The 13,529-nt window shown below is 25.8% G+C and overlaps 1 protein-coding gene across 4 annotated transcripts in view; it reads right to left on the bottom strand.

Moving 5' to 3' along the window:
• LOC129976456 (uncharacterized) overlaps positions 1-13,529 on the bottom strand; it is a 39,815-nt gene that overhangs the window by 18,337 nt on the left and 7,949 nt on the right. For 2 of the 4 annotated variants that reach the window (XM_056090041.1, XM_056090043.1), the window contains exons 2-3: positions 10,551-10,614; positions 5,703-6,172 (exon numbers count right to left, since the gene is read on the bottom strand). In XM_056090041.1, coding sequence (XP_055946016.1) covers positions 5,703-6,172; positions 10,551-10,596 — 516 coding nt within the window. In that variant the 5' untranslated portion in view covers positions 10,597-10,614. Of the gene's footprint in view, positions 1-5,702; positions 6,173-10,550; positions 10,631-13,529 lie in introns of all 4 variants that reach the window. The other 2 variants (XM_056090042.1, XM_056090044.1) reach the window with 2 other exon arrangements.

The raw sequence follows: 13,529 nt of genomic DNA, 5'->3' as shown, positions 1-13,529 counted from the left end.
CCTTTACAGGATAAAATAATCAAAAGCAATAGTATAGAGTTTTTGAAACAATCAGTACATCTAACTGTATTTAAAAAAATGTTCATTATCTTCATCTCCCCCCCCCCCAGAAAATAAGGAATACATGAAAAATATGTAGGTATATAATGTATTCAAACAATGCTTATAAATTAATTCAGTGTGTTTAATATTATTTTAATTTCACATGCATTTAATAAATGTAAGATGAATTTTAAAAACATACAGAATAAATTAAAAACTTTTTTTAAAAAAATTGCTTACAGAAAATATAAAAACAAATTAATTCTTGCATAAAACATTTATTTCCAATAAATTAGTCCTAAATTATAATGCTGGATGATATTCTACATCTCTTACAATAATTTCTAATCCTAATAACATAAAATTTATGTATTTGTTTTCAAAATATACGACAATACAGTTGAAAGAGGAGCCAATATCTTCCGAAACTTTCTTACTTACTTTTTAAAAAAGGTATAATCTTCCCTCCCCCACAATCATCATGAATATTTAGAATTTAACTCTTAAGAATCCTGCACATAAGCATTCTGTAATTTATAGTTTGGCAAAGAAAACTAAGTATGCATTTTGAATGCCTTGTTTATGCGAGGAAATGTTGTTTTGTATACAAATTTGATAAATTTGTATGGAAACCAATAAAAAAAAATATATTTCACTTTTGATCCATTTTGCTGCGTTTTTGAGTTGCAGCATTTTGCATGCACTGACCAATAGATGGTCAACAAATAGCTAGATTTCATTCAAAATTTGGTAAGAATCTACAACTTAGATTCTAATTCAGTACACCAAATATGATATATTGTAGTCATTACATTTTTCAGTTATTGCTTTTGCATGCATGCAAAAGTACAGATTTACAAATGGCTAACTTTTTCATGGATTTAGTTAAAATTTAATGCTTATCTAACCTTTCAATGCTAAATCTTCATAACAGATTTTATTCCATTTTGTTATCATTGTATTCACCCACTCTTAGACTGCCTTCCCAAGAAAGGATTTTGTTCAAAGTTTAATAGAAATCTAAAATTTTGGTGTAAAAATCATACAACAAATGTCATTCATCTAAAAATGCAAAAATTTGTCGTGTTCGTAATGTTTAAGAGTTATTAAATTCAAAAACAAACATGTGTTTTCTGGACTTGCAAATATTTGAAACACGAAGATTCGTCAAAATCTTGAATTCAAATTTTTTGGCATTTACAATGATTTTCTTCACATACAAGAAAGCAAAAAAATAACCACCCCCTATCTCTGATTTAAAAGGCCTTTTCAAACTAAAAATTATAACAATAATATGAGTTGGCTCTTAATTGCATTTCCCATAGAAAGCAGAAGCAACATTAAACATGCTGCTCATCTTAATGTTCAGTGGGGAGAAAACTTTTAGAGAAAATATTATATATAAGTTAGTGATTTTCTTTCTTTTGTTTACTGCAATTCTGATTTTTATTATAATCAACTTTACTTATATTTAATCGTTTTAGTTAAATGCTTGAATGCTAAATTGACCTCGCATACGATTTCATCTAAAAATGGTCAATTATTAAGGTATTAATGTAAATTATGCAAAACAATCGGTGTGAATAAGCAACTTTTTAAAATTATAGTATAAACTAAAGTGAGAAACATGTATAAAATTATAAGCACCGTTAAAAAATTATAAGAATCTTTCATTTACAAGTGTACTTTAGAAAAGAAGGCACTAATTATGTTGATTATACAGTCAAAATTCCAGTCTCTCATAATTTTAATATAAATATCCAGTTGCCTAGTGAGCGTAGAGAAATGAGAATGATTTCCATTAATGGCCAATTTTCACTGGTTGCCAACAATACTTCTATCCCAATTTTTGAAACACAGAACTGTCTTATGTTTTTGTAACATAAGATAGCTCTATTCTCTACTGGCTGGTGGATTTTTGAATTACACATATTAGATTTAACAAAAAAAAAAAAAAAAAGATATATCTAACATGGATAAAATTTCATCATCAAAAAAATTTACAAATTTGATAATGGGCCAACCACCGAGATGGATTTAAGAATAGTTTTATCTAATTGTTTCAGTAAAATTACGAAAGTTTAAAAAATAATCTATTTTCAACTTTCTTAATTTTTCATGTTAACCCATTTACTTCATTTATGGTTGATCGTAACGCTTATAATTTAATTCATCAACACAAGAACATACACATTAAGATCAGCCATACATTTAACCCTTTAAAGGGCCATTTTTTTCTAGTCATATTATGTTAAAATATTTTTAGGCTTGAAATTGGAATAAGAAAAAGGATTCATTTAGCTTATTAGATAAATCTAATTTGATTAATTAATTAATTTGGTTAATTAATAATTAAGTAACAAATCAAGACACATCATTTTGTCTGAGATAAAGAACTGAAGCATCTAAGTTTCTGTCTTTCTAAAAAAATTTGTCAGAACTTATGCCAACCTTTCTACATAATTTCAAACAAAGAGTGATAAATTTGGTGGGAAGCATACTTTCCACGGTCCTAGAAAGGGTTAAACAAAGCACCCTTAATGCATGAAGAAATGATTACAAATAAGATCATTTTGTTACACTATAGGAGAATTTTTAGCAATCTGGTTGATGGTGAAGATTTTCTTGAAAAAAGAAAAAAAAAAAATCTCTTTGGAAGCTTCATACAAATAACTGTCCTCATTCAAATTTCAGGTCCACATCAAAACATAAATGTTATACTCTCCAGCTGCTGGATCTACTGAATATTTCTAGGCCATTGTGGTAATGCATCTTGCCCTCCCACTCCCTAAACTACATAGAAAGAAAAGATTGATGGTTGGCAGCTTTCTTATAACAATGGCAAAATTCCCACACAAAATCACCACTATGTTGATAACAAAAAATAATGATATTATACTTCTGTTTTCAAGAACTCAAAAACTTTTTTTCTTCAAGATGATATATAGAAGTTTTCAAGGGTTGCGCAATTCACAATATATTTTTCATGAACAGACTACTACAAAGGATGATTTCAATCAACTTTTTTACTTATCTCTTTACCTACCTCATGTTGTATTTATTTAAATAAATAAATACAGCAAAGTTTACAGTATAAAACCATGCCATTTTCAAAGACAAAATAGTAAAATAAGAAAAATGAAATAACAAGGATATTTACTTCACAGTTCAATGAGAAATTTATATTATATTCTGATATGAATTAAAGCTCAAATTTTGAATACTACATGCATTTAACCTTTAGAGATTATAAGAAATAACACGTGTAAAAATTCAATCAATATATTATCTATAAAATAATATAAACTATAGCATGATAACTATCATGTAACAACTTTCGAAGTATCTATAACTGCAGAATTAGAAGTAAAAGATGCACATCAAAATTTTCCACCAAAAAATAACAATTATTTCATGTGGAATATTTCTCGACAATATTAGAAAAAAAAATACTTACAACAAAACTTTGAACAATACAATTCTTTTCCCATACCTGCATTCAGCCAATGAAAATTAATCATTCTTTTAAATTTCTTGGATGAAAAATCAAAGCAAAATTTTTTCTAACTTATGAAAATCATATTTCAAAAATGATCTCAATTTTATTCCCATGATCTCAATATTAGAATTTTACTTCAGATATTCATTCTTTTCTATACTTGGCATATCCTCTACAAATAAGATGATAAACAAAAGGTTTAACTCACCATGTGAAAAAAAAATTAATTAACATAAAAAACTGATAATACTATTAAAATCTAAAAACAATTAAATTATAATACAAAAAAATGTATGCAAGATTTATATTAGAAATAAGATATATTGATATTTATCACATATATACTACTTTATGATCTATGAAAAACAGAATTTTCTTTTTATTGCAATAACATTTTAGAGTGAAAATGAATGCAATAACCTTAATTCTAATGATCACACACATACATAAATATAATGGATCAAAATCAATATTTTAGAATAACTCACATATTTAAAAGAGACAAAAATATCACAAATATTAAAAAAAATGCAAGATTTTTTAAAAATTCCAATAGATATTTGGAGCAAAAGCAAACCAGCACTGGTTAACCAGAAGTACATGTGTAAGCAAAAAAACACACGCAGCACACACACAACATTTAAAGAATACAAAGTAAGCAAATTAAGTATATATCAATATCATATAAAATTATAAACAATCCTGTTGATAGTTGAAAAGAATTTAAAAAATACTTTAAAATACATAAATTTATGAAACTACCTTATCAATGGCAACTTAAACAAATAATATTTAAATATTTTTAATATATATCATAGATGATTCACATTACCATCTTTTAATAATTCATTGAATAAGTTAATAATCAGATAAATCTATATATATGAAAAGAAAAAATTAATTATTAATTAAAACAAAAAGGATCTTGGGGATAAAATGTTCAAAAACGTAATCTGAACAGCTATACAATAATATTTTAGTTATATTTCTAAATAGCAAATTAAGCCTAATATCATTATTATAATCAAATAGATTAGAGTTATAATCCTTTAAATGGAATTTCATTTATATATTCCTTTACTTCAAGCGTCATAATGCACAATATTTTTATCAGAGTTGAACATGTTAATGATCTGCAAAATGGTATTAGTTCCTCACCCATTAGATTGATCTCGTATTTCCTCGACTAGCTGAATAAAATTCAATTACAAAGTAATGCCATAATGAAATGCAATTAAATAAAGGTTATCAAACTCAAGAGCTAACAAAGGCCAAATAAGCAAAGTCTTTCAACTAAAATTATAGAAATTAAACTTATTTTGAAAAAAAAAAAAAAATGCACAGGGACAATGGGAAAATCAACATATTTTTCTTGACAATTAAGATTGCTATTGTGCCTACTTTGAAGGATGTCTTGTTTTTAGCAATTACATTCAGAAATGACCCAAGGCGAGTGTCTATAATTCCAAATCTAGCAACAAACTTAGTTTCTATCACAATTTACAGACAGTAATATACATACTTTCAAACACGAACTATTTCATATGACAATCATCAAACTTAGATGACAAATATTTGCTATTTCAAATGTTATTATACACCATTATGTTTGCAGAAACATATTTATTATATGCTGAATTGGAATATTCCTCCAAATTTAACACCCTTTATATAAATAAATGATACAAATTTATAAAACAAGTCTGTATAATGGAAGAGCTTTTATTACAACAAATTCAGCTTGTTAAATAGATCATAATTTGCCATACAGATCAAAATTCAGACAGACAAGATTTTAGGTATTCAGATCAAATAAGGGTAAGTTTGAATTTGCAAACAAGATTTTAAACACTGAATTCCAAACTAGAGGGACAAAATTTAATCTGACTTTTAAATAAATTTATTGAATAAAGAAATCATAATAGATGGAATGCAGATTAAAATCGAAATTTAAAAGTTTATTTACAGATCAATTATATGTTAAAACTATTAACATATAAATATTTCAAGACAATAAAATAATACTTAATGGTAAAAAAATGTTAGAATCGCTAAGATAATAATATAATACAGGATATTTGGAGGGAAATATTTATGCAATCATAATATGTTTCATGCAATTTCGATAATCAAAGCAAAATAAACTGAAACAATATCTTACCTTAGGAATCTCTCTCCCACTCCTTTTAAGTTCTTCTCTATACCATTGTGTAAAATGAATATATGCTGTAGTTGCTCTTTTAGGTGGCGGAATACCGTCTTTGTTTAATTTGTACTTCTTTTTTGATTTTCCACCACCAGTGTGATGATGGTGACCAACATGTCCAACATGATGCTGTCCAACAACACTATTGCCACTCCCACTCCCTGAAGATCCTAAAGACCCATAAGAGTAATGATAGGCAGCATTACTGTTACCTAAAGATGAACCTAGACCAGAAGCTGAATAACCTTGATTAACAGAGTTCACAGATAAATTAAGTGCAGCTGGTAATGAGGGCATCTGGGCCATAGCTGAATGTAACGAAGAACTGTTCGCAGCATTGACAGCAGCAGCATGCTGAGCCATAGCTTGCTGGTAATCATATTCTGTAGAAAGAGACATATTTTGATGTCGGAAAGGGAGGCCATCTGTAATATAAAGAGACACCTCAATTTAAGACTTAAATTACTACAATTACATAATATAATTAAGCAAATTGATCAAGGGACTGAGGAGAATGAAATATAAACAAATATTTTAAAATCTTTACTGATTAACTGTTCTTAAGAGTATACAGCTTACAAAAAATTCCTTTCCTTTTCTTTACGAGTAATTATTTAAGCCTGTTATCAAAATAGTAACATCTCTGAAAGATAAAAAAATATAATTCATTTCATAAATCTCTTTCATTTTCATAGCAAACATATCTTAGAGCTGGCAGGAAAGCACAAATTGCTTTTGTTACAAAATAATAATAATAAAAAGAGCTTTATTGTTGAAACTCAAATTATGACTTTTCCCGATTCTGAAATACTTCCTTAAACAAGTAAATGGAACAGGGATATCACAGCCCAAAATAAAAAGAAAAAAATATTTTTATTTTGAGGGAAATGTATCCTGGATCTAAAAAATTAACAAGAACAAATAGAAGACTGTTTTATATTATATATCTCTGATAGACATTCAAATCATCTTTACAGTAAAGACAATTAATAATTAATAAGTTATAGACAGGGATCCTGCACTTTAATTAATGAAACAATTAGCTTTCCAGAAAGTAAAGAATCATATCTGTAACTAAATAGTAAATTAGAAGACTGGAAAGGTGAAGGGGTAGTACTGTAATTTTTCACAAAAGACACAACTATTAGCTTAAAACATAACTCAAAGTTAGTATTCAGGTTTGTTACATAAATCTATAATATATACAAGAGAATTATTTGTGATTATGTAAAAAATTATTAGCACTCAAGTGTAAAAAAAAAAAAAAAAAAAAAAAAAGAGCAGCTACTTAACATTTTTTAAATATTAACATTTTTTAAATATAACATTCTGAAAATTAATTCCTGTTATAATCAAAAGTTTCAAAATTAAGTTTCATCTCCTCATTCATTTTACGAAATACAGTAGCTTTCAATAAAATACCAGAGAATAGAAATTAATTCTGACATGAACTCTTCATAAAATATTTAAACAAGCAAATCCTTGAATAATTTATTTTTAATCTTTCCAAATTTTCTAAATGCTTTAAAATAATGCATTAAAATTCATGGGGGAAAAAAACAACCTAATAATTGATACAAGTTAGAGAAAATATTTGAAGTTGAATTCAAGAAACAGAAAGAACAAAATTTTAAATTCAATTTATATAAGAACACAAAATAAATGACGATAGAAATAGGTTCCAATTATATTGATTTTATTTTTAAAAAGAAAGTGTTAAACTTATACTGTAATTTAAAAAACCAGAAATCCATTTTACTTATATAGTATTTAAATGAAAAAAATTCAATGAAATAATTTTAAAAAAAAAGAAGCATCTGTATATAATTGAAGAGAATATTACAGAATAAGAATTAAGAGAACTGTAATATCGATTGAGAAATTAATTTCTCTGAAGAGAACAAGAAATAAAAATTATATTCTAATGTAGGGTAATCATAAAATGAGAAGCCTTTTCAGAGCATTCTGCAGCAGTAACTAATTTTTTTTCTCCAAAACTTTGCATGCATATTGTTCAATGCCTTTACAATCAGTATATATAACTGCTTGTAATGTTGGGTAAGGTTAAAAAAAGGTGCCAGACTTTTTGATCTGTCATTATTGGATGCAAAATCCCAACTTTCTTTTTTGGTTATCCACTAATTGACAGTTTTTTTTTTTTTTAATGCTTAAACTGATTGATTTATCAGTGTAAGAATAAAATGGAACACGAATAAATAGTAAAGATCAATGAGCTGAGGTCCATAACTTTTATTTCATGCTGACAACATGGACCAAATTGAAGGTAATTGCAAACATTTTCTTTCAGCATTTATTTAGCATACAGAATTGAATTTTTTCTTCCCCTTCATGTAAACATACAACTATTTGTTTCACCTTTTTTCAATATTACTTTTTATTTTAATTATAGATACAAAAGATTCCATTGCAAGGAATGAAACTTCATATCTTTTATATTTACATCTAAAGTGTATTGCAAATAATATATTTTATTTCTTAAGCCCTCTGCCAATGTGTATGAGATTTTTACAAGTGCTTTTGTAAATTAATTAATTGCTACAATGATACCAAAGATATAATTATCACACAGTTCCAAAATTGTCTTAAAGAGGGTACTTTTCACTAAAAAATTTAAATTACATATTTAAAATCATTAAATCAAAAATAATTCTTAGAAGCTTTACTAATTTACTAACAGCTCTGATAAATATACATTAATGGTCCATACCCACTTTTTTTCAGAGACAAGGGGAAAACCATGGTAATGTTGTAGTTGCTTTTTCAGAATTCCAATGAAGATAGATTGGTCAATGTTTTAAGTTAAGAAAAACTTAAAGGGAAAGCAGGAAGAGTCTAAATAACTGTGTTGAGAAAGAAAGCAAATCCATAATTGCATTAACTAAAAAATTTGTCTATATCAATCATTGGGAAAACCTTCAACAATTGATAAAGCAAAATAGTGATTTTTGTTGAGTATTAAAATCTACTTTTAGTATAGTTTGAAATATTTTGAATATAAAGAGTATGGCATATAGAGAAATATTTACAATTACAAAAGAATTAAGAGGAAGTATCACATTACAAAATAGGAATGTTATGCATAGTAGGCAGCATAATAAACAGTTCATCGATTTCTAATGATACGAATCTATAACTGGGGCATAAAGGACAATACATCACAATGCAATTCATTCCTTCAAACATTTTATGCTGCTTTTTGGGAAAAAAACATGTTTTTCAGCATTCTGACAGCTATGCACATAGCTATAAAAGCACCATCTATAGAACATTTGTGAGTACTTAAAAAAATAAAAATGTGTAGAAATGAACAACCACTTTGAAAACACTGATACAAATGTTTAGCAATCTGAAGTGGCTAACTATGTTATGATTGCCCTATATACTTTCTAATCGATTTAACAATTTAGTTAACTTTTGATATCAAAAAGAATAAAATATTGTACCAGTTCAAAAAAATAAACTGCCAGATATTTGGAAAAAAGTTTTAAAAACCTTTGAAACTAACTGAAGCAAGTTAATATATGTACAAAGAAGAGAAAAAAAAATGGTGGCTTCTTAAGATATCAAGAAACAATTACCATAACTTAATAAAAATGATCCAATAAGAAAAAAAAAGAGGAACTAAATGAAAAATTTCATTCACAATTTATTAAAAAAAATCAAATTTTTACTACAATTGACTTTATTTTTAATTATATATATTAAAAAAATGAATTTTAAAGTTGACCACATTAAATTTTAAAAACCCTAATAAAGTCTAAGATTTTACAATACATGCATTTATTATGAAATCTCTTTGAAAGTTCATGTCCATACATAAGATACATTCTGCGAACCAATTTTTTTCTAAACTGTGATCCCCCTCATATAAGATTTCAAGAATACTTTTTTTTTAAATCAAAGACCTTTGTTTTGATGTTATTCAGAATTAGCCAATACAAACAAGTGCATCTTGGTTTAATTGAAAACTAGAATAAACTTTTATTAACAATAATATCAAAAGCTAATATAATAATTAGCAATAAGTTTATAATTAGAACTGCAGTATTTTCGCATATATTGGTTAAGAGTGCAAATCCCCCCCCCATACAAATTTTTTCATTTTTCCAATCTTGATGGATTTTTACTATACATATATATAGCTTTATTCGCATTAAAAAACTAATTTATACAGCATAAAAATCCAAAATCCTCAAGAAAGTTACTCCACTAAAAGGTATTTTCTGTAAACAAAAATTTCAAGTAAAGTATTTTTTTTAAATATATATATAACCCATGTTTAAATCTGCAATATTTGAATTTTTTAAAAAATGCAACAATCAAAAGAATTTTTACCACAAAAGAAAAATTTGAAGCTTAACTTTGACAATTTAAAAAAGTTTAAATACAATGAAAAAATAAGTAATTACAATGTAAAGTTGCCCAAGTTAATTCAAACAGAATTATCTTGGAATCAAAAGTTTGAAAACTACAACAAACTCTGTGAATTTCAGTTGTAAATTAGGTGAAAATAAGTAATTTTATTTCACTCCTTTAAACAAACCTAGATTTTTGGCAAAACTAAAAAACTTATTTTAGGATTTTAGGTATGTCAATTAATTCCAAATAAAATCAAAACAAAGATCTAAATTTAGTATAATAGTAAAAGTAGAAAACTATGATTTCAAAAGCTTACAAATATCAAGTAATTTTTTTTTTCTGAACAATTAAGAAAATGTAGATATAGCATAAAAAATATTCTTTAAAAATTTATAATAAAAAAAAATAACCACACACACTGACCTCTCATGGACTGATTCTGAAACTCTGACTGATTATAGTAGGCCATCTTATCAATTACCAATCTCTAAAATGGAACGTTGCTGAATCATAATAAATACAAATAAGAATTGTGTCATTAAAATTACACTGATGAAAATATGTAATAACTAATTAAATTTATTTAAATAAAAAGTAGAAAAGTTAGTAGTGTTAATAAACTGAAAGTTACAGTAAAATAAAATAGAAACTTTAAGAGAAGAATTGAAAAAAATAATAATAAAACAAGCTTTTCCTTTAAAAATCAAGTCTTTACCTCAGCACAGTTATCAAAATAAGATATCTAAAAATTAATCTATTTAATAATTCAATTATTTTATTTGTAAGAATATTAATGCTTTCTACTATTTTCATTTGGATTATGACTATTTTCATTTGGCAAAATACGACTAAGAGTCAGACAGAGACCAATATGTACACTGTTTTCAAGTGTAGATATTTATCAATTATAAATCAATATTTAGACATTTCTATCAAGTGTCCAAGTATATTTAAAAAAATTTTAGATATTAGAAACATATTCTTAATCTCTTGAAATATACATATTGATAAAAACTTGCATAATATGTAACCTTTAATCACAGTAATTAAATATCTTTTGGATTATTATGCATTAAATATATGTATAAAATTCAATAAAGCTGTACAAAGTCCATGCAAAAAAAAAAAGAATGCGACTGAAATTACTTTTTTTAATCAAAAATAATAATAAGCAACAAAATGACTTAACTGCTTAAAAGAAAATGCTTTACTATAATAAATAAAAAATTTGAAGGATATTGAACAAAATTAGGATAAAGCTATTTCCTTGTGGATGCAATTTAGATGGGTATCCAACTATTTTAGCTCTGAATTTAACTGTTTTTATTTCTAAAACTAGATAAAAAGATCCATCAGAATACAATTTTTTAAAATTAAAACCAAACACGACAAACATCACAGTTTAGCAAGTTTCATAATTTTTTTAAAAAAACTTGCCAATGAAAACTGATAAAAAGCATTTTCCAGTCAGTATATATTCAAATAGGCAAATTTATAAAATGTTAGTAATACTGCATTCTTTATACCATACTGCACTATTACTTAGAGATACTTGAAAACTGATAATTTCAAAACAATATGAATGGAAAGCAACATTTAAAGCAAGGTAGATGTAAAGTAATTAAATTTTTTCCAAAAGTATTTCAAATTTTTGTTAATTAATGCCATAGTTAAAAAAAAAGTTTTAACCAAAAAATATTCTATTACTCCTCCCCAAATCAGAAATAAATGTGAAGGGAATTATTAGTCTATATTTATAAAAGGTAATTTTTGTATATATGTGTACATGCATGTAGAGCTATGACACATTCATCGAGCTTATATAAACATAAAATTTTAACAGTGATTCAATGAGCCTTGAAGCACAAATTGTAAAGTTTTAATGTAAAAATTTTTTCACATAACATTTTGTGTTGTTTTAGATGACTTTTTGTACATATTAACAAGTAGCAATGTTTCTAATAATTATAGAACCAAATGCACCATCAGAATAGTTCAAATGTGTACCAATTAAGAGACCGATTCTAGAAAATTGGTTTTGCACTGTGATGCAATTTAACTGAATTTTGCAGAAATTTTTTAAAATTAGTCATTTTTTCTTAAACATTTTAAGAAGTGAAATTAAATTTCTGGCATCTAATTTTGTTATCCTTTTCTTTTTTTTTTTTTTTTTCATCACCTGAATAACTTTTTTCCTATTTAAAAGAAAAATCAAAATACCCCTCTTTTTTTAATTTTTAATTATTTTTCTGATGAGTTCATGTATATATAGTTTAAAGCTCAGTGACAGAAATGCAGATCCATGGGAGTTTGGTAAAGAATCAAATTGGAAGAAAAAATGAATAAAAATTATTTACTACTATTAATAAGTTGACATTAATTAAAATCTCTTATTTCATCGTCTTCTTTATTTTGGAGCATTTTCATTTTAAATTATTTGTTTCAATTTTTATAAGAAAAATAAAAAATATATTAACAATATATCATATTAATAATATGTATGTAACAGTATGCATATTATTGTTAATATATATGCATATATTAACAATAACATGTTAATAAAAATATATTAACATGTTATTGCAGTCGATTTCATTGACATTCATCATGTGTTGAACACGATGTGCAGGTTCTGGTTATTAACGATCAATATAACAAACTTTTATTTAAAATTGTGTTATTCAACAAAATTTTATTACTATACTTCCTATTTCAGAAGAATCAGAAAGAAGATACTGACAAAGCATACAACAGCCAAAAAATCATTTCATAAACCATACAAGAATATTGTAGCTTAAGAATAGCCGATATTAATAATAATTAATCTATATTATTTGTCACCCAGTTTTATTGAAATCAAGCTGTCAGAAACTAAAATTAGTTTAATTTCAGTCAAACATAATGTCCTCTCCATTCCAACAAATCATCAGCATTTAATTTATACCAGAGAGAAAATGGAACAGCACTGAAACTATAAGAATCTCTTGGCATACATTTTTATTTTTTAGAGGTGAAGTATGTGAATCATATTTTAAACATTTAAAGTATTTAATGCTCTTAAAGCTTCCATAAAAAAATTTTCTAAACACACTTTCTTTGGGTGTACAGACAAATTTCACCTTAAAAAATAAACACTTTTAGAAAGGAAAAAAATAAGAGGCAATTTTAAAGCAGCATAGTTTAGCACAGGACTTTGAATTCAATAGAATAAAATAAACTGGATACTAACGAAGAAAATGACCAATTTTATACAAACATAAGCAGCAATTTATACCAGCAATTATCAAATATTTTACACCAACACTGAAATTAAGTCATTTAAAAAAATGTTTTATGTAAATTTCATCTGAAAACTTTTATTAAAAGGCTTTCATAAAATATATTATTTAATAACACCACAGT

This window comes from Argiope bruennichi, chromosome 7, assembly GCF_947563725.1.
Source record: "Argiope bruennichi chromosome 7, qqArgBrue1.1, whole genome shotgun sequence".
Taxonomy (NCBI): Eukaryota; Metazoa; Arthropoda; class Arachnida; order Araneae; family Araneidae; genus Argiope; species Argiope bruennichi.
The sequence above is the reverse complement of the archived record's forward strand: the minus strand, read 5'-3'. Positions and strand labels throughout refer to the sequence as shown.